The 20,495-nt window shown below is 37.7% G+C and overlaps 1 protein-coding gene across 1 annotated transcript in view; it reads right to left on the reverse strand.

Moving 5' to 3' along the window:
* The window catches only part of ATAD2B (ATPase family AAA domain containing 2B), a 125,107-nt gene extending 104,891 nt beyond the window's left edge, over positions 1–20,216 (reverse strand). Inside the window, exons 1-2 of the mRNA XM_068974418.1 lie at positions 20,001–20,216; positions 3,946–4,097 (exon numbers count right to left, since the gene is read on the reverse strand). Coding sequence (XP_068830519.1) covers positions 3,946–4,097; positions 20,001–20,216 — 368 coding nt within the window. The remainder of the gene's footprint in view (positions 1–3,945; positions 4,098–20,000) is intronic.
* Positions 20,217–20,495: the final 279 nt, after the last annotated feature.

Here is a 20,495-nt window from a genome sequence, read left to right on the forward strand (position 1 = left end):
GTTATAAATATTAATTATAAATGTCCCTGTCTAGTAAAAGTCACAGACGGAATGACTACATGATATAAACAAAAACTGTTACGTACCTTCCGACTATTAAGAACACAAAAACAAAAAACTCCATCCCCCCTTTCCCCAGGTAAACAACACAACCATCTTGTTCTAAAATACTACGTCTTGGAAAGTATTTCATTTTTAGAATCTTTATTACACAATTCTCCTGGTATATGAGCTTGACTATAAAGTAATAAAATTGATGTTATTAGGTTATTCCTTAGAACATTATACATGTGGAATTTCCTAGAATCACTCTTAAAATCCACTTAAAACCACATAGAAAAAGCATAAATACACTTTGGCTTTGGATCCAACATAACATTAACTCAGTTTAATCAGTTAATTCACAACTCTTGGCTTCAAATGAATTTTAGCTGTGTGTAAGACCAAATGGTTGGAATTTCACATATATTATTCAAAAGAAGAGATGCTAACCCTAAAATCATTCTACATAAGAAATCTAAAACTCTGTTGAAAAAATAACATCACTAGGATGAAAGCACAGTAACAATTTTTGTTCCTCTAAAGAAGACAGTGCTTACTTGCCTTTATTTCATTGCTAATGAAAGATCTGATTTAAGGTGGGAGAAAAAAGAAAACTTCTTCAATCAATCCCATTATCTTACAATCATAGCTTATTGTCATCATTGTACCATTATCATTTCTCTTTATAAAAAGGAGAAAGAAAAAGGAGATAGAATATGAAATACTCGGGTATAAAAAGATAATATTGGTATTTCAAGAGTTGGTCTGCCTATACAATTATATAAGTGCTTAAAAAATCTTTTGAATCAATGTTCCCAAAAATTAATCACTTAAAATGTAACCATGCAGGTTCACTGATTAAATGAATCCTCTAATAAATCCTTTATGATTATGAAGTCCCCTTTGTTTATTTTTAAAATGGGGAGTAAGTGAGGGATATTTACCTTTATCTCTGTACCCTAAATTTTTTAAATGGAGACACTATCACTGCCTTCAGTAATTATTACATTAAAAGTTTCTACATCTTTAATTACGTGGAACATGCTACCAGTTCAATACCAGACTCAAAAATCATTACTTATTCACCCACATAAACCCAAGGTATTCAATGATTTATGAGAATTTTAAACCTCAATTCAGCAAAAGCATTCATTTGGAAAAACTTTAACCACTACCAGCCTTCAATTCTAATGAGCCTCAGCAGTGGTGATTATACTTCTGCCTAACCTCACTACTCCTTAATCATCTGACCACAAAACAAAATTTTCACACATATTACACTTTAGTGCAGTTAGGCTTATCAAAGATTTAATTTCATGTGTTCCTCAGAGTATGTCTCTCTATTATTCTACAGATTTATCAAATGCATGCCATGTTCTCCATGTTGACTCTCCCAACCACCTACTCCGCAACACACAGCCTCCAAATTAGATAAATATCTAGTGGCTAAATAAATGTCAACTGACAAAAGTCAATGAAATGGGATTCTGAACTCAAAATATTTGTAAGCTGCAACAGCTATCTAGGTTAGCAAGTATAATTATGAATTTCTACATATAAGCTAAAGAAGAAAAGATGTAATACAGTAAAAGATTTTTACCAAGAAAATCCTCATTTTACAAAAATATTATCAATCACTGTAACTATATTGATACACGTGGGACTTTAAATATATAAACCCAGATTCTTCCCCCAAAGAAAACTTATACTCTTATCTCAAATCATTTATGAAGATGACAAAGTTCTAGTTCCATTTTAATCTCTATCTTCATCCAATCTCTAAAAGTTATTCCTAAATGTTATTTTACCAATCAACAGTAGTTTCTTTACAGAATTTAATGGTTGTTAAAGTCCTTTAAGATTCATCATTTTTCATAGCTAATACTAATTTTTATCTTTATTCAATTTTCCTCCAAATGAACTGTATTTTAAAAAATCATTTTCCTGAAAGGACTTCAGTCATTTTACCTTAGATGCTCTTAGAACTTTAGATTACCAAAATAAAGGAATTAAGATTCTCAGGTTCATGACATAAAAACTAACATAAGCACTCATATAAATCTTGATTTTTGTATTAATATTATCTTAAAATCTACAATATTTTTAACTACAAGTTTCCCCAAAATTCAATTCTGTTGAATCTGACAGACCAAATGGCATTTTCTTTTCAGGTCATCTGAAGTACTAAAAGACTCTAGCAGTGTAGCACTTAATCACATTCCTCGATGAAAGTTTACCCTAAAAACCTTTAAAACTGTGTGAACTGCTAAACATTATTCTCCTGCCAAAACAGAAGCAGTAAATTCTATTAGTATTCATTATTTCTTAAGTTTCTTATTCAAAATGTACTTAAAGTTTTTTGAAAGGAATATCAGACTCTTAAGGTATCTAAATGAAAGCAAAACTCTTTCTTCTTTTTACATGAAAGACATGATTAAGATTAATTTATACAGATCTCTGAGTGGATAAGGTGTGGGAAATCTACTGTACTAGAGAGGCTCATACTTGAGTTATACTGTTAAAATTATCTCACAATTAAAGGCAAAACTTTTAACAGTAAAAGAATACTTTTTAGAAACATTTGTTAGAAAAAGAAGCCTGATTCACTCATCTAATAAACACAGGATACAGATACAACCCATAAATCAAGTGTAGAAGTATAATTAAAGGGAAGTACTTAGTTTAAGTGACATCATTATAGTGATCTGGATCTGTTTCATCTCAGATGAATGAGTATGGGAAAGTTGGGAAAGTTAAAAAAAAATCAATAGACTGATTCACATAATTTTCAACCTAGCTCTCAGACAATGCAAAATTAAAAATTTTAAATAAAGTGGTACATATTAAATTAGGCACAGACTCTAGAGACTAGTAAATGTATGCTGCTGCTACTGCTACGTGTCCGACTCTGTGCGACCCCATAGATGGCAGCCCACCAGGCTCCCCCGTCCCTGGGATTCTCCAGGCAAGAACACTGGAGTGGATTGCCATTTCCTTCTCCAGTGCATGAAAGTGAAAAGTGAAAGTGAAGTCGCTCAGTCGTGTCCGACTCTTAACGACCCCATGGACTGCAGCCTACCAGGCTCCTCCGTCCATGGGATTTTCCAGGCAAGAGTACTGGAGTGGGGTGCCATTGCCTTCTCCAAGTAAATGTATAATGCCTATCAAAATCTATATAACTCCAAAGATTATTTTCATTAAAGACTAATAACAGTGTTCAAAATTTACCTACAGACATAAAATAAAAATACTGTCAAAAAGGAATTCCCTTTTACTTTTGTTCACATTTGGCACATCATCAGCACTTTTACATCAAAGACTTTGGAAAAAAGAGAAGCTAAGGATTCTAAGCTGAAAATTTAAATCTCTTCTGAGTGTGTGTACAGCTATCCTATCTACATTACATTACCACTTACTTTGGTGAGTAAAATTATGTTTATAATACATATCAAAACAGACACAGAGAAAATTTAAGTTGAAAACAATCAGATACATGAAAAGATTTATTAGAAATTAATTTAGATTTTATTACATTTTAGCATACCAATTCAAGTGGAATATTTAATAATTTTAGGAAGAAGAGGTTGTATTTTCAAATAAAAAATATACTTCTAACCACTGTTTTTATTTAAATTTTCAGGAGTATAAACATGTATGCACATTCAAGACCTATCAAAATTCTTAATGTTTTAAGTAATAATAGTTTCTATTACATACTAAATGTATTTTTGGTATATTTAGAGAAAATAAAATTACATACAAAAATTATAAAATAAGCTTAATACAATTTATAAGTATTCCTAGACAGGTGGTTTTACAATTTAAGAAAATTAGCATTAATATCAGCCCTGAATCCCATCAAAAAAATTATGAAAAAACAATGGGTGAGTTCTCCCTTCTCACCTGGCCTGTCCACTTGATATATTCCATTCTTCTCGCTGACCAGTAGTTCGTGATTTTGATTTGTCTTTGCAAACAGAGTCAGGTTGTTTCAAAGTGCGTTTGGCTGGAGGAGACACGTGGCTATCACTTAAACTACCATCAGCTTCAGCTTTCTGAAAGAAAACATTTAAAATGCATTTTTTATTAAAATTCATAGAATTCTTAAATTCCTGGATAGTGGTTATTCAACCAAAAACTATCTACAGAAGGAATCCTTCTACAAGTGTAGCAAAATGTAATCATCTGTAAATACAAAAACAAAAAAGTTAGAAAGATAAATTTATGCTCAAAAAAGTATGTTTAGTTTTTATTTTAAAATAATTTCAGGCCTACAGAAAAGATGTGTAGATTTATCTTTTTATGACATGATTCATCATTCCTCTCTAAAATACTCCAGTGTGTAACTTACAAAGTAAGAAAATTCTGCTACATTAATATCATTCAATCCTCTCAATTTGGAAATCATCATTGATATAACACAGAGCTAATCTGCAGATACATCCAAATGTTATCAAATGTCCCAACATGATCTCTCTTCTCCTTTCTGATTCAGAATTATATCCAGGAACATATACTGTATGTAGTTATCAGACCTCCTTTGTCTCCTATCTGGAACAGTCCCCTCAGTTCCTCATTTTCATGCCCTTAACTGTAAAGAATATAAGCTTTTTAATTCTCTGGAATGACCATCAGTCTGGGTCTACCTGATGTTCCCCGTAACCCAATTCAGGCCATAACATTCATGGAAGAATATACAGACAGGATACTATGCGTGTTGTACCTACCCATCACTAAGAATAACCTTGATCACCTAATCAAGTTGGTGTCTGCCACGTTTCCCCACTATAAAGTCACTATTTTTCCCTTTGTATTTGATTAGTTTATGTGAAATCATTCTTAAAATTAACCAATACTCTGTTCTTCATCAAACTCACTAGCCACAGCATTCACTGACTGCTACTTGCCTTTATCCATTACTATCATGGTGGTAATTATCTAATCCAATCACTCCTATATAGTTTAGTTGGCATCCTACTAAGAATTTTCCCTCCCCAACCCTCCTTACTCAATTCATTCACTCAATTCCTAACTGGGAGGAAAGAAAAAGCAAAATTTCCTCAAGTTTGTTCAGTAAATTAATAGAAATTGCTAGGAGAAAGAAAGGAAAGCTCACAGTCAAATAAATTTCAGAAAACAATGAGGTCCAAGGTTTTTTGCTTCAGGACTTGTAAGAGTCTTTAGTATGTTAACACGCAGGACTTTCCTGGCAGTCCAATGGTTAAGACTCTCTACTTTCAGTGCAAGGACCACAAGTTCCATCGCTGGTAGAGGAACTAAGATCCCACAGGCCACATAGTGATACAGAAAAAAAGTTAATATGCAATATAAATCTCCAAGTAGGGATGACAGTATATAACAATTCACAAACTTATTTAATCAAGCTCTTTTTTCATGGGGCATCTGTCAGTTCAGTTGCTCAGTCACGTCCGACTCTGTGGGACCCCATGGACTGCAGCACAACAGGCTTCCTTGTCCATCACCAACTGGAGTCATCTGTAGGTACTAAAGTTTCACAAATACACTCTAGGAATAAGTACTATGTACTTATTGAATTAAAGGAAAAATAGTAAAAGTATTTGAAGTTAAGCCATTTTTTAAATATATGAGTTATTATATAACTCTGTGAATATTATATAACTAATGACTTTGAATATCATAAGTGATACAAGTTTATATGTTTATTTACTAGTCATTCTCTCATATTCTACAGGCTTTTTACAGCTTCATTCAGGAGTATCTCTCAAAGTGTTGTTCACATACTGACCGAATCAGAAAGCACCTGATTTGTCATTAAGAAACATAACCTGCTAAACTAGAACCTTGGGTGGAGGTGGGATATTTTCAATGAGGGCCTCCAAAGGATTCTTAGCACACACAAGTCTAAGGATCTCTGGCATATAAAAGATTTAAGTATAGCATGATACACATCATCTTAAATGCTTCACTATACTACTCCTACAGTGAAAAGACTTCAATCATGACTCGGCTTATAAACAGCATTACAAAGGCTTCCTTCCCTCCAAAGAACTCTAGGGATTTAAGTAAAGTAAAAAAACCAAGATGCAAATACTACAAAGTAATTATTTCAACACCATCTAATTAACTTCAAGCTTTGGGAAAGCTTTACCTACAAACCTGATACCAACAGTTCACCTTTAATAGGATGATCATAATGCTCAACTTTAACTTCTTCAAAGCATTTTACTAGTTAATTATAACCTAACCCTTTGAGGGAAGGCGTTGCTAGTTTCAGGATAAAAATATTTAGGAGAGATTATGCAATCTACCCACAGTCATTTAGCAATATGTCAGAGTGATTACAATCCATGAGCAGGAAAGGCATTTCAAACAAAGGGAATAATTTCATTTAACAAACATTTGTTGAGGACCTACTGTGCACATAAGACATGGCGGGGAGGACTAGATAATGGTTTCAAAAAAAGACTAAAATCTTCTTAAACCTTATATACAATCTATTAAATTGACAGCTACAGTAATAATATATAGCAAATTATAGTAAGTACTATAATAGGAATAGGATTCCCTGGTGGCTCAGATGGTAAAGAATCTAGAAATACACAATTCTCTGAAAGCAAAAAATGGTAACTGCCAGCTGAGATGAAGGAAGACATCATAAATCATGTGGACTTTATTTTATAACAATAATGAAACACCTAGAATTGTCAGAGGAACATGATTCAATGATGTGATACATTCCAAGAGAGGTATAATAGTAATAATGTCAAACCATACAAAAAGTACAATAAGAAGTTGTCCTTCCCACCTAAGTGACTTTTTTTGCTAAACTCTAACCTTCTAAAATAGGTAGAAAAGCTTTCCAGTTTGTAAAAGTGAATTCCCTGAGTTTCTTAAACCATACTCATCAGGACCACAAATATTAAATACTATTCTACCATAAATCTCCTAAAACTAGGTAAAAGAACTTGAGAATAATGAAACAGAGAAGAATTTTATGCTGCCCTGGTTTTCAGGGAAGGCTTCCTGTCCAGATTAGAATTTGTTTAGAAACCTAGAACCTGGACTTAAAAAACAAAAAGAATGTACCCAAGCACAGCATTAAAAAAGGAAAAACTCGAGGCAGTAAGTGAATTAGTAAACCAAGAGATTGATTCAAGTCCTGATGATGGATTCATACAGCATTATAAATGTAGAAAGTAAGAAATTGATTCCAGAAAGTGGAATAACTAAGAGATTAGTAACACCAATATTAAATGTAAAGACAGGGTGGGCATAAAAAGTGGTTGCTGTGTTTTAGGAGCTATGGAGTAAGGCGGAGGGCTGTGGGGGGAGACAGGTAGTGTGCAGATGTTGATGGGAGAAATGTAACAGTGAGTTATGACTTTGAAAGTCAGGTTTAGAATTCTAGCCAGAAATCTAGGGAGATGTCTATCAGATTGTGGGAAACACAATTCTGAGACAGAGTGATGTGAGGACTACAGATAGATATGAAATTGTACTAAAAGGGTCATAGGTAACATACAGAGTGAAAAAACAAGAGAATAAAAGTAAAAAACCTTTTAAAAATGCCTACATTACAGAGATGAGCAGAGGATCTCACATAAACTAGTGAAAAACATAGTGTCTCACTCAAACAAGGGGAGTAGAGGTTGGTTATAAAAAGATCAGATGGTAGAAAAGCTGGTAAATGTGTGGACTGTTAATTAGGAGGTCACTGTAACTTTTTTTTTTCCACTGTAACTTCTGATAGGGCAATTTCTGCAAAATGCTGAGGTGGAAATCACTAAGTGAAGAATTGAGTGAGTGGTGAGAATGTACAGGTGATAAACCACAAAGCTACTCTTGAAAGTGTCAGAATTAAGAAAAATAAGACAATAGTCTTAAAGAGGTTACAAAGTCAAAGAAGTCAGTGAAGAAACTTTTTTTTTTAAAGAGACCTGGATTCTTGTAAATAGAAGAAAAGGGACCACAGAAGAGAACAAGCTATAATAAAAATTTAAAGAGGGGAATTCCCTAGTAGTCCAGTGATTAAGACTTGGTGCTCTCACTGTTGGGGTCCATCCCTGATTGGAGAACTCAGTTCAGTTCAGTCGCTCAGCTGTGTCTTTTGAACTGTGATGTTGGAGAAGACTCTTTGCGACCCCATGGACTGCAGCAGGCCTCTCTGTCCCTCGCCAACTCCCAAAGTTTATTCAAACTCATGTCCATTGAGTCGGTGATGCCATCCAATCATCTCATCCTCTGTTGTCCCCTTCTCCTGTCTTCAATCTTTCCCAGCATCAGGGTCTTTTCAACTAAGTCAGTTCTTTGCATCAGATGGCCGAAGTATTGGAGTTTCAGCTTCAGCATCAGTCCTTCCAATGAATATTCAGGACTGATTTCCTTTAGGGATGGACTGGCTGGATCTCCTTGCAGTCCAAGGGACTCTCAAGAGTCTTCTCCAACACCACAGTTCAAAAGAAAAAACTAAGATCCCACAAACCATGCAGTAAGCCCTTTCCCCACTAAAAAGAGCAAGATAACTGATGAGGAAAAGATCCTCAAACAGAAAAGAAAAAACAGAACAGGAACAGCCCCTGTTAGAAAGTATACTGGTGCCATCAATCTGTTCCAGTTTCCTTTATAAGACAGCTTTTTCTTTCACCTTTTGAAAAAATGGGTACTCCTGTTTTCATGAGAAAGCTTGAAAGTACAATTTCTTTTTCTTTCATTTGTAAAAAGAATTCACAGAGGCAGCAGTTACCATGACTTCAGAAAACAAAACTCACACTGCTATTTATTTTCTTAGAGCCAATACTATTCTACTATTCTACAAAGTCCTAAAACTTCAGGCACACAAAATATCCTAAAATTTCCTCAAATATCCCAAGAGCAACAGCTTACTAGTTTAATATTTCTAAACAATCATCATGAAAGACTATAGAAAGTGGGGAAAAATATGAGGAGTGAGCTGAGGAGTTATAAAAAGACAAAAATGGTTTATATCTCTTACAGTTTAAACAGCAATTTTCTTCCTGGAAGAGAATATCTTTTTATCTGAAAATATTACATGATTTAAAATGACAAAGAGACAACGGGCAGGCTAAAACATGCCAGACTTAAAAGAGAGAGCAGTCTCCTGTTGCAGCACGGCCACCATAACTCAAAAACCACTGCTGACTTCACGTGCTGTGCTTAGTCACTCAGTCTGACTCTCTGCGGCCCCATGGACTGGAGCCCGCCAGGCTCCTCTGTCCATGGGATTCTCCAGGCAAGAATACTGGAATGGGTTGCCATGCCCTTCTCCAGGGGATCTTCCCAACCCAAGGAATGATCCCAGGTCTCCCACAGTGCAGATGGATTCTTTACCATCTGAGACACCAGGGCATAAGATTGTTAAAACCAGGTTGAGGAAGTATTCGGTTGGCCAAAAACTTTCTTCGGTCTTTAAGTGAAAGACACATTTTTCACTTTCACCAAGAACTTTATTGAACAATGTATTCATCATTTTGTTCCATTACCTTCTATTACTTTTTAGGCAACTTCATAATTCCACCTTCCCAAAACTTTTTATCTTACTGAGCAAAGAACTGTTCTAGGTACCTTTTATAGTCTTTTGAAATTTTTCCATTAAGAGAATTTTTGTAAAGACTGAAACAAATGAAAATCTGAAGGTGCAATGTCTGATAAATACGGTGGATGAGCCAGAACTTCCCAAGCAAGCTCTAACAGTTTTTGCCCGGTCATCAGAGAAATGTGCAGTCTCACTAAAGGTCTTCATGATAAAAGAATATGCATTTTCTGTTGACTAATTCCAGACAATTTTCATCGAGCACTGCTTTTAGTTGCTCTAACTAGGAGCAGTACTTGTTGGAATTAATTGTTTGGAATCTGCTCCTGCTCATAGTAGAGGACTCCCTTCCAATCCTACCATATACACAACATCACCTTCTTGGGATGAAGATCAGCCTTTGCTGTGGTAGGTGGTGGTTCATTTCACTTGCCCTACAATCTCTTCCATTCCACATTATTGTATGGTATCCACTTTTCATCACCCATCACATTGTTAAAATGGAACATTTTCATTACATTTAAGTAGAGAATTACATGCAGAAATGCAGTCAAGGTTTTTCCTAACTAACTTATGTGGAACCCGATCACCACAGCGATGAACATAACCGAGCTGGTGAAAATGATTTTCAGTACTTGATTTGGATATTTTGAGTATGTAGGCTGTCTTCCACATAGTATAACATAAATTGTTCTCAATTACTATTTCACTTTGATTGGCGTCAACTTCAACTGGTCTACCCCACCATGAAGCATCGTCCAGTGAGAAATCTCTAGCATGCAAACTTCCCAAACCACTTCTGACACATCCCATCAGTCAAAGCACTGACTCCACATGTTATACAAATGTTTCTGTGCATTTCAGTTGCATTTTTACCTTTCTTGAAACAATAAAGCATAATTTGCTGAAAATGTTGCTTTTTTCTTCTATCTTCACTATTATAATGGCTACACAAAGATTCAACAATGTTGTAAGTTTGTTTAATGAATGCTGATGTGACAGCTGTCACAATACAGTCTAACAGAATTGTTTCAAATGGAGTTAAAGACAACTAAGTGCTACTGGGAAAAAACCAAACTATTTGCCCAAGCACTAAAAGTAACAAATGTCTACAACTGCAGCCTGACGGTAGATAGTGTCAAGGAAGGATACTTGCTTGACTCTGTAGTAGTAAGATAACTTCATAAGCTTATTATCTTCAGTGATCCATTCCTTCCACAAACAAAATTTACCAACACCTATTACTGTGTTATCTTGTTCCCAGGTGGCACAAGTGGTAAAGAATGCACCTATCAATGCAGGAGATGCAAGAGACATGGGTTTGATCCCTGGGTCAGGAAGATCCCCTGGAGGAGGAAATGGCAACCTACTCCAGTATTTCTTTGCTAGAAAATTCCACAAACAGAACAGCCTTGCAGGTACAGTTCATGGGGTCAGAAAGAATTGGGTATGACTGAGCACACAAGTACATACATATTACTTTGCTAGATACTAAATATACTTGATGATTAAACAGTCTGTCCCTAAAGAAACTTAATTCCTAACTCCTTAAATTACCCAGTAAAAAGTATATACAATGCTTGCTCCTTGGAAGAAAAGCTATGATAAACCTAGACAGTGTATTAAAAAGCAGAAACATCACTTTGCTGACAAAGGTCCATATAGTCAAAGCTATGGTTTTTCCAGTAGTCATGTACAGATGTGAGAGTTAGACCATCAAGAAGGCTGAGCATGGAAGAATTGATGCTCTCAAACTATGGTGCCAGAGAACACTCTTGAGAGTCCCTTGGACTGCAAGGAGATCAAACCAGTCAATCTTAAAGGAAATCAACCCTGAATATATTCATTGAAAGGACTGACGGTGAAGCTGAAGCTCCAATACTTTGCCACCTGATGCGAAGAGCCAACTCACTGGAAAAGACCCTGATGCTGGAAAAGACTGAGGGCAAGAACAGAAGAGGGCGACAGAGGATGAGATGGTTAGATGGCATCACTGACTCAGAGGACATGAGTCTGAGCAAACTCCAGGAGATAGTGAAGGGAACAGGGAAGCCTGGTGTGCTGCAGTCCATGGGGTTGCAAAGAGTCGGACTTGACTTAGCAACTGAACAACAGCAACAACTGCCAAAAATGTTGCTTTTTCCCTTCCATCTCCAATATTAAAATAGCTACACAAAAGTTCACCAATTTAGTAAGCTTTTTCTTTAAAGCACAGCTGATGTGACACTTGTCACACTATAATCTAACAAAATTGTTTCAAATGGAGTTAAAGATAACTAAGTGCTGCTGCTGCTGCTAAATTGCTTCAGTCGTGTCCGACTCTGTGCGACCCCATAGACGGCAGCCCACCAGGCTCCTCCATCCCTGGGATTCTCCAGGCAAGAACACTGGAGTGGGTTGCTATGTCCTTCTCCAATGCATGAAAGTGAAAAGTGAAAGTGAAGTCCCTCAGTCATGTCCGACTCTTAGCAACCCCATGGACTGCAGCCTACCAGGCTCCTCCAGCCATGGGATTTTCCAGGCCAGAGTACTGGAGTGGGGTGCCATTGCCTTCTCCAACTAAATGCTACTAAGAAAAAAAACAAACAATTTGGCCAACCGCTAAAAGTAACAAATATGTACAGTTAGCTTCAGCCTAACAGTGGATACAGTCTCAAGTAAGGATACTTGCTTGGCTTTGTAGTATTAACGTAACTTCATAAGTTTATTATCTTCAGTGATCCATTCCTTCCACAAACAAAATTTATTAACATCTATTACTATGTGTTAGGAGAAGGCAATGGCACCCCACTCCAGTACTCTTGCCTGGAAAACCCCATGGACGGAGGAGCCTCGTGGGCTGCAGTCCATGGGGTCACTAAGAGTCAGACACAACTAAGGGACTTCACTTTCACTTTTCACTTTCATGGATTGGAGAAGGACATGGCAACCCACTCAAGTGTTCTTGCCTGGAGAATCCCAGGGATGGGGAAGCCTGATAGGCTGCCATCTATGGGGTCACAGAGAGTCAGACACGACTGAAGTGACTTAGCAGCAGCATTACTGTGTTAGATACTAAACATACTTGATGATTAAACAGTCTCCCCTTCAAGAAACTTAACTCCTAACTCCTTTCATCAGCCAGTAAAAGATACAAAAACGTAAGTGCAGAGAGTTTTGGGAGTGGGGTGTATATTGCTTTAGCCTATTTATAGAACAATTTGGCAAAAACTATAAAAATTTAAAGTATAATATACCTCTGACTCAATATTTCCACTTTGCCTAAAAGGAAAAGGTCATTTTATGTGACATTCTTTATAATATTAAAAACATGGGGAAAACCTAACTGTGTATCAACAGGGAAAAGTTAAAGAAGTGAGGTGTAAAGATACAACAAAATGTTAAAAAGCTAGCAAGAAGGACAAATATGAAAGAATGCATATGATACATAGTTAAAGAGAACAAATAATTATCGTAAGTAGTATAAATAACCCATACTTACACGTGCAGTGGTCTGCAAAGATATACACCAGCTTTAACAGTGGTTATCCCTGGGAAGAATGAACTAAAGGAATCATGGGAGTGGGGAAAGTCCTTTAATTATTTTCTGCGCATTTCCATATTATTTGAAATACTGATTTCATGACTTTAAATAAATATTTTGTCTAAGAGCTGAGGTAAAGAGTCTTGTGTGCTTCTTTCCCTTCAGTGTCTGGCACATCAAGTCACTCAATAGATACTGAAAATTAAAGAAAGAAACTTCCATTTCCAGTTGAACTATTGCTTTTAAAATCATATGGCCTTAGGCAACTATCACTTCTCAATTCTCCCATCTAATAAACTTGGAGACTTAATTAGAAGAGTAAAAACTAAAACATGAAAATTAAGTTACATTTTTTAATTCATTTAAAATACTTCCAAAGTTTTCATACAGAAACTACCCCAGTTTCTCTCATGTTTGTACACATCTCTCAAAGACATTTCCCCTGTTTCTATATACATATTTAAAATTATTACAATGTGACACTGATTAAGAAGGTACAGTGTGCTGGGGCTTGATTTTGTTTTTTAAAATTGGATTCCCTTAACTTGCACAATCAAGTATACAACTGCAACACCCACCCTAAGTGTGAGCACTGAAGTATACTTTAGTAAAGGATGTTAGTAAGCTATAAGGGGAATGAACTTTCATCAAGCAACTTCAAGGTCCCTAACAAGTAAGCCACTTAACAGAGGTACCAAAATGCTCAACAGAGGTCTGCAACAAGAAGCATTGAGTCTTATTTACTCAAATTGTTGTTCAGTTGCCAAGCTGTGTCTGACTCTTTGCGATACCATGGATTGTGGCATGCTAGGCTTCTCTGTCCTTCACTATCTCCCAGACAGTGAACTCATGTCCATTGAGTCAGAGATACCATCTAACCATCTCATCTTCTGTCACCTCCTTCTCCTCCTGCCTTCAATCTTTCCCAGCATCATGGTCTTTTCCAGTGAGTCAACTCTTCACATTAGGTGCCCAAAGTATTGGAGCTTCAGCATCAGATTTTCCAATGAATATTCAGGGTTGATTTCCTTTAGGATTAATTGGTTTGATCACCTTGCAGTCCTAGGGACTTTCAAGAGTCTTCCCCAGCACTACATTTCAGTTGGACTTCCCTGGTGGCTCAGATGGTAAAGTGTCTGCCTACAACGCGGGAGACCCAGGTTCAATCGCTGGGTTGGGAAGATCTCCTGGAGAAGGAGATGGCAACCCACTCCAGTATTCTTGCCTGGGAAATCCCCTGGACAGAGGAACCTGGTGGGCTACAGTCCATGGGGTCACAAAGAGACGGACATGACTGATCAACTTCATTTTCACTTTCACAATTCAAAAGCATCAATTCTTTGGCACTCAGCCTTCTTTATGGTCCAACTTTCACATATCACAAGTCCCCAGACTTAGTCTTTTTATAGGGATTTTTTTTTTCCCAAACCAGCTTTAAAATAGTAGGAAACAAAAATATTGCCAAAATATTATCTTCACATTATATGCCTGCTCCTCTCCCTACATCCACCCCCTGAAAATCAGGCAGCAGGCAATTACTGAAAAAAATCACTGTCTTGCATTTCATATCCCCACAGGCTACTGTTCATTCTTCAAATCTCAATACTAAACACTACAACTCCAGATAGCTTAGTAAAAATCTGCCTACATACAGTTATTTTCTGACTGTACAATGGCAGCCTTCTTCACTTTTTCAGATATTTGTGAAAACTGAATGAACAGCATCAAACAGTAGTGATAAATACAGATGAGACAGTAAGAAACAGATGTGTAAAAGATGACTAGACTTAAATATTACCCTATTACTAATGCCTATTAGGCCTTCTACAGGCCACTTAACCTCTTCAGCAATTCAATTTCCTCAGCTGTAAAATAAGGATACCATCACCTGCCTCATGGGGTTATTGCAGGGGTTGAATAAGACAGCATTCAACACCTGGTATGAGATGCTAAGTAAACCTTAGTTTACTCCTCTCCTTCTTATTAGAATACCACCAAATGGGCCAAATTGTTGGGCAAATTGCAACATGTAAATACAGCAAAACTGAAGACCACTAATATGAAAATAATTTCAAATGAAGCTACTTTCCATTCATTCATTCAAAAACTCTTTACTGGCAGTCCAGGGGTTAGGACTTGGTGCTTTCATTGCAGTGACCCAGGTTCAATCCCTGGTCAAGGAACTGAGATCCTGCAATCTGAGTGGTGGAGAGGGGAGAAGAGGAGACTGTTTATTGAGCACTACATCTGGAAGGCACTGTTGCAGGCACTCAGGATATAGGTATGAACACGACAATCTCTATCCTTAAAGAACATCAAAGAGTTCCACTCAAAACACCCAGTGAGTAAAGGATCAGAACTCTTATCACACTGAGAATCCATGTCATCTGGCCTCTACCTTGAATTGATTTTTTCTGTTAACAATTTCTCAGGTATATTCCACATGCATACTTAGAACCATGAAGGTGGGGACTGTGTTTTATTTACCCTCTATTCTCAGAGTTCAATCCTCACAATGTTTACCCACTAGATTGGTTACTTATTATGCTATCCATTCACTCACTTAACAAGTATTTATTAAACATCTTCTATATGTCAGATGATGTACTAGGCCCTGGGAATACAGCAGTTGTGGGGAAAACGAAATATAGTGCCTGGTCCCAGGGAGCTTATAGACTACTCTAATAGAAGAGTCTAGGAAAGAAAGACTTTAACCAAAGGTATATATTCTACCTATAGATTAAACAATCTAAAAATGAAAATTTAAAAAATCTTATGCCAAAATACAGCTCAAAAGCATCTGAAGTTTAGAATCTTACAGCATATACTCAAAATATCTAAAAGCTAAAACAAATCACGACCTATTAATTTTAACATCGCTTTTCTATTGTTTGATATAAGCAACAAACAACACTTGTCTCTCTAAAAATTGTCTAATGCATATTTAAATAAAGTTAGCACATTTTACATATGGTTTCCCCCCTACTTTTGTACTTCCATAGAACTTTTTACCCAAAATTCTATATGTTTTTTACTCAATGACTCATTTTTCACAAAATTCTCCCCCAGAGCAGACACATAACAGAAACATAAAACATTCCTAGTACAAGATCAAAAACCCAAATATCAAGAAACCACTCAGGAACGTACACAAATGAAACCTCATTATGTGTGTCCAAAAGGAAATGCCAAACACATAACTCAAAATAATGCGGCACTCTCCTAATGTGGAACCTTAAAGAGATAGGATCACTCTCCACTCAGGTGCAGACACTGGCTGGGCTCCTTACTTCTCATAACACATGTTAATCCTATCACCTGTCCACTGAGCTTTCAGAAGTTACAGGTTTACCTATAATCAGTATTTAGAAGACATGTAATCAAGGACGTATCCAAGGATGGTTAAAAAAATTATCTGCCAAGGAAAATGACTTGAAGAACTAGTATGCATTCACTTCTACAAGTGTAAATTTCATCCATGACCTAAAAAACTGCAAGTCTATATATCTGGACTACCAGAAATGGCCAACAAATGAATTTTTTTTTAAAGTTTCATTTTCAGTTCAATCCTGGAGATAAGCCTATGAACTTTATAGCTGCTTTCAGTTCAAAACTGTGACAGGGGAAATTGTTTTACAACATTACACAATACCACCTATATGGTGCTCCATATGAATTTAACATAAGGAAAAATTTGTTCTACTCTGAGGAACTTGTATTTTTCTCTACTTATCTGAGAGTTATATATATGGTTATATTTCCCTCTCAGGCTTCTTTTCCATGTTTAACCCTCAACTTCCACCATGCAGCTTCTATTACACTGGCAAATGAATGAATGTTGGAAAAGAAAAAGTACAGAATGATAAAAGAGCCTTTAATAAAGGCCTTTAATAAAGAAGGCCTGAGAGATTTTTTCCTAAAAAATAAAAATCAAGCAGATTTACCTATAAAGTTACTCAAGATATGTATTTTGATTCTCTCAACTAAGATTCAAAAAGCACAAAAAGCTAGTGACAAGCCAAAAGTACCAACAAATAGGCCTAAAAGAGATTTAAAAAAAGGGGGGGGGAGTTGAAATATTTTTTAAAAACTGCTTTCCGTTTCTGACTCCAGCATGAGTTTGCTGCAAGTGACTCTTAGCAAATAAATGCTAATTAACTGACCTAAAAGAGGTCAAGTTTTATACATGTTAAACAAGCAAACAAAGCCAAGTATATAGGAGAAATTATTACACAAGAAACTGCAGAGCACAAGTCAACTTGACATTAAAATAGTGTAGGCACAAGAAAATCATTCCAATAACCTACAGTATGTATCATGTTTATTTCACCATCTTACATACACTTGGGGAAAAGGCAAAGCTATGACAGCTCATGGTCCTAAGGCTTTTTAGAGCAAATAAAATGTCTCTAGACACAGTGGATCAAATAGTCTAAAATGAGAGAGGACAGACTGGGTGGGAGGTGAAATCAGCATAACCTATAAAGTGAAGAACATCACACAAAAATAGAGAAAGGGGAATCTCTTCATTTCATATCATATTAAGAGGACTACATCTCTTACCACAAAAATAAGTCTCCTAAAGCAACAGCACAAGCAACCCCATTTTCCACCAAATAAGTCTTTATAGATGTTAGCAAATGTCTGAGACACACAGACATAGAGGGTGCCTTTTAAGTACACCAGAAAGGGTGAGTCAAGAATGCTAAATTCTTGCAACAGAAAACAAACTTGAAAGGAAGAGCTTACCAAACCCAAATCAACCCACTTCAGAAATATACAGCAAAGAAATATACTGCATGCTTCATAAATATACAGTCTATAAACTTAAATTTAGAATTATAACTTATCCTCTTCTAAAGGACAATACAGGATTAGTAAATATCTTAATTTCTCAGCAAAAGCAACTAGATCATTCCAGCATCTACTCGGATCAGAATACAAATCTTCTTAAAGCGGGGGGAAAAAAAATTCAAAGTAAATATTCATTGGCCTGTTGTTCATGGTCTTTTTAAACCATTTTGAAAGGACCTTTGAAACGGTTTCATTAGTATCTCTCTGGAAAGAGCTCTAACATCTTTCATTCTTCTATAAAAGCTACCACATGTTCATTTCCACCTTAGATTATTGATTCCTTGCCTTTTAACATCTCCATAACAGCTGCCTGACAAATTACCTCACCTCATTCCTCAGGGGGTAAGGACAGCATAATATCCATGAATTCAAAAATGGGACCACAAAATGATCAGTGACAGATGAGCTAATTGCTTCAGATTGAGACACTGCTCTAGAATAGACGAGGCGTTCATAGCATGATACAATTAAATGCTTACACTCTAAATATTTTATTTGTACTTAAGGGTACAGGGAAAACCTATCTTGCTTTTATTTTAAAATAGATGTTAGCATCAGAAAGTCAGTAAACTTGTACATGTTTGGAATAATTTCAACAGAAAGTAGAGAATAATTATTCTGAATAGTATGCACAACTTTCAGACTCAGCTTTCTTATTTCCACCTAAGAGAGCTATAAGACCCAAAATAGTCTACTCATAGGGCAATTTAAAAAATATTTCCAGATTTTACCAAAGTAAAGGCCAAACATATTTTCAAAGATACAACATATTTCAGAAAAGTAAAATAAAATGTGTCTATTGTATTTGCCTTAGTTCATTCTGATTAGTGTCCGAACAGTATGGGATACAGAGAAAAAGCATACACAAACATAATCTTGTAAACACTTATATAAAATATTGCTTTTCTCCCCTAAGAATAATAAAATGGTGTGGATTTAAAGGAGTTATTTTAAATGAACAATGTCCAGTCAAACTACTCTTAGAAAATTAGTCTCTCTCTAGACAGAAGCAACACTTTCTTTCCTAAATTCATAACCAATCTCATAACACAACCTTATCGAGTCCTTTAAAGTGATAAAACATACGTACTAACTTAGAGCTTTACCTTGTAATAAATTTCGGTATCTACCACTTTAAAAAAAAAATACTAAATCATCACCGGTATTCTTCAAATGTCACTTTCGCAGTAATGGGACAACGGTGGTGTTAACTCATCTTTTATAAACTATTCGTATTACCCAGACGAAGACATCCAAGAAACCAAACAATCTGGAGATGATAGTGCCTACTACCAATAATATTCGACATGTTTCTTTCGACGTGCCCCTTTTGCGACCTGAAGGCTCTACTAGAAAACTCTACCGAGTCCCTTCTAGAACCCTGGTTAGCGGGCTGGCTGATTCTAAACATCACGTTTGATCGCTCCTGCCTGGAGAGGCGATAGTGTTGATTTTGTTTTTAAAGTTGCTGTCAGAGCAGCTACAAACTTTTTTCAGCATCCCTGCCTGGCTGCCAACTGGAGCTCTCCGCTCACTTCCTCACCAACTTGAACCACCCCCAAACAGTTTGAGAGTAAACGGGAGTTAGACACCGGCAAGAGCTGACACACTTCACAAGAAGGGTTTGACACCGCAGAAAACTTTCACTTCTCCTCTCCAGCCCTTCCAAACGGGGACTCTGGCCCCTCGCTCATGCTCCCCTAGAATTCCTCTCTCAGGCCGGACAAGGACACAGAAAGGAGGCTGTTCTGATGTCCCCGAAAAGACAAACACCCCCCCCCACCCCGCAATAACCCTCACCCCTGGACTCAAGTCCCCGCAATAACCCTCACCCCTGGACTCAAGTCCCGTTCTTCACACAAAAGAGCGCGGCCAGCAGAGCTGTCGCGGCCCTACCTAGCCGGCTGCCACCCTCCACCGCACCCGCAGACCGGGTCTCAGCCGCTCGATCGGTCCCCACCGGAGGCTTCCTGCTCCGACCCGGCCAGACAAAGCCCGGGCGGCCGGGCGGACCTGCCAGCCTCCGGACTCGGGCCGCCGCGCTCTTACCCGGGCCTCATCCAGAGCGACGCCGGCGCCCCCGCTTCCCCCGGCCTTGGCGGCGGGGCAGCTGGCAGCACGGGTCTTGGAGGAGCGGGTCCGAGAGGAGATGAAATGGCTGCTGCCTCCGGTCGCCCCGGGCTCTACTCCGGCCCCAGGCCCAGGCCCAGGCCCGGGCGACTTAGATCCGAGAAGGCGCAGAGAGCTCTTCCGGGTGTTCACCATGGTCCAGCCAGGAGGACCGGGTCCACGCCGCGCTAGCGGCGCCGGCCGCGCCGGGGAGACCCAAGGAAGGCCGGCCCGCTGGCCGGGCAGTCAGGGCCAGTGGAGCCGGGCCGGGAAAGACAAGCCGAACCAGACTCCGCGGAGCGCAGACGAAGACAGGCGAGAGCAGGGCAGAAGAAGGGAAGTCGGCGTGCGAAGACAGGTAGCGGGAGACGGGAGCGATGCTCCGGGCCGACGGCTCAGACTCTGCCGGCTTCGCCCTCCTCAGCGGGAGCCGAG

The sequence above is a fragment of the Capricornis sumatraensis genome, chromosome 1 (genome assembly GCF_032405125.1).
Source record: "Capricornis sumatraensis isolate serow.1 chromosome 1, serow.2, whole genome shotgun sequence".
Lineage (NCBI taxonomy): Eukaryota > Metazoa > Chordata > Mammalia > Artiodactyla > Bovidae > Capricornis > Capricornis sumatraensis.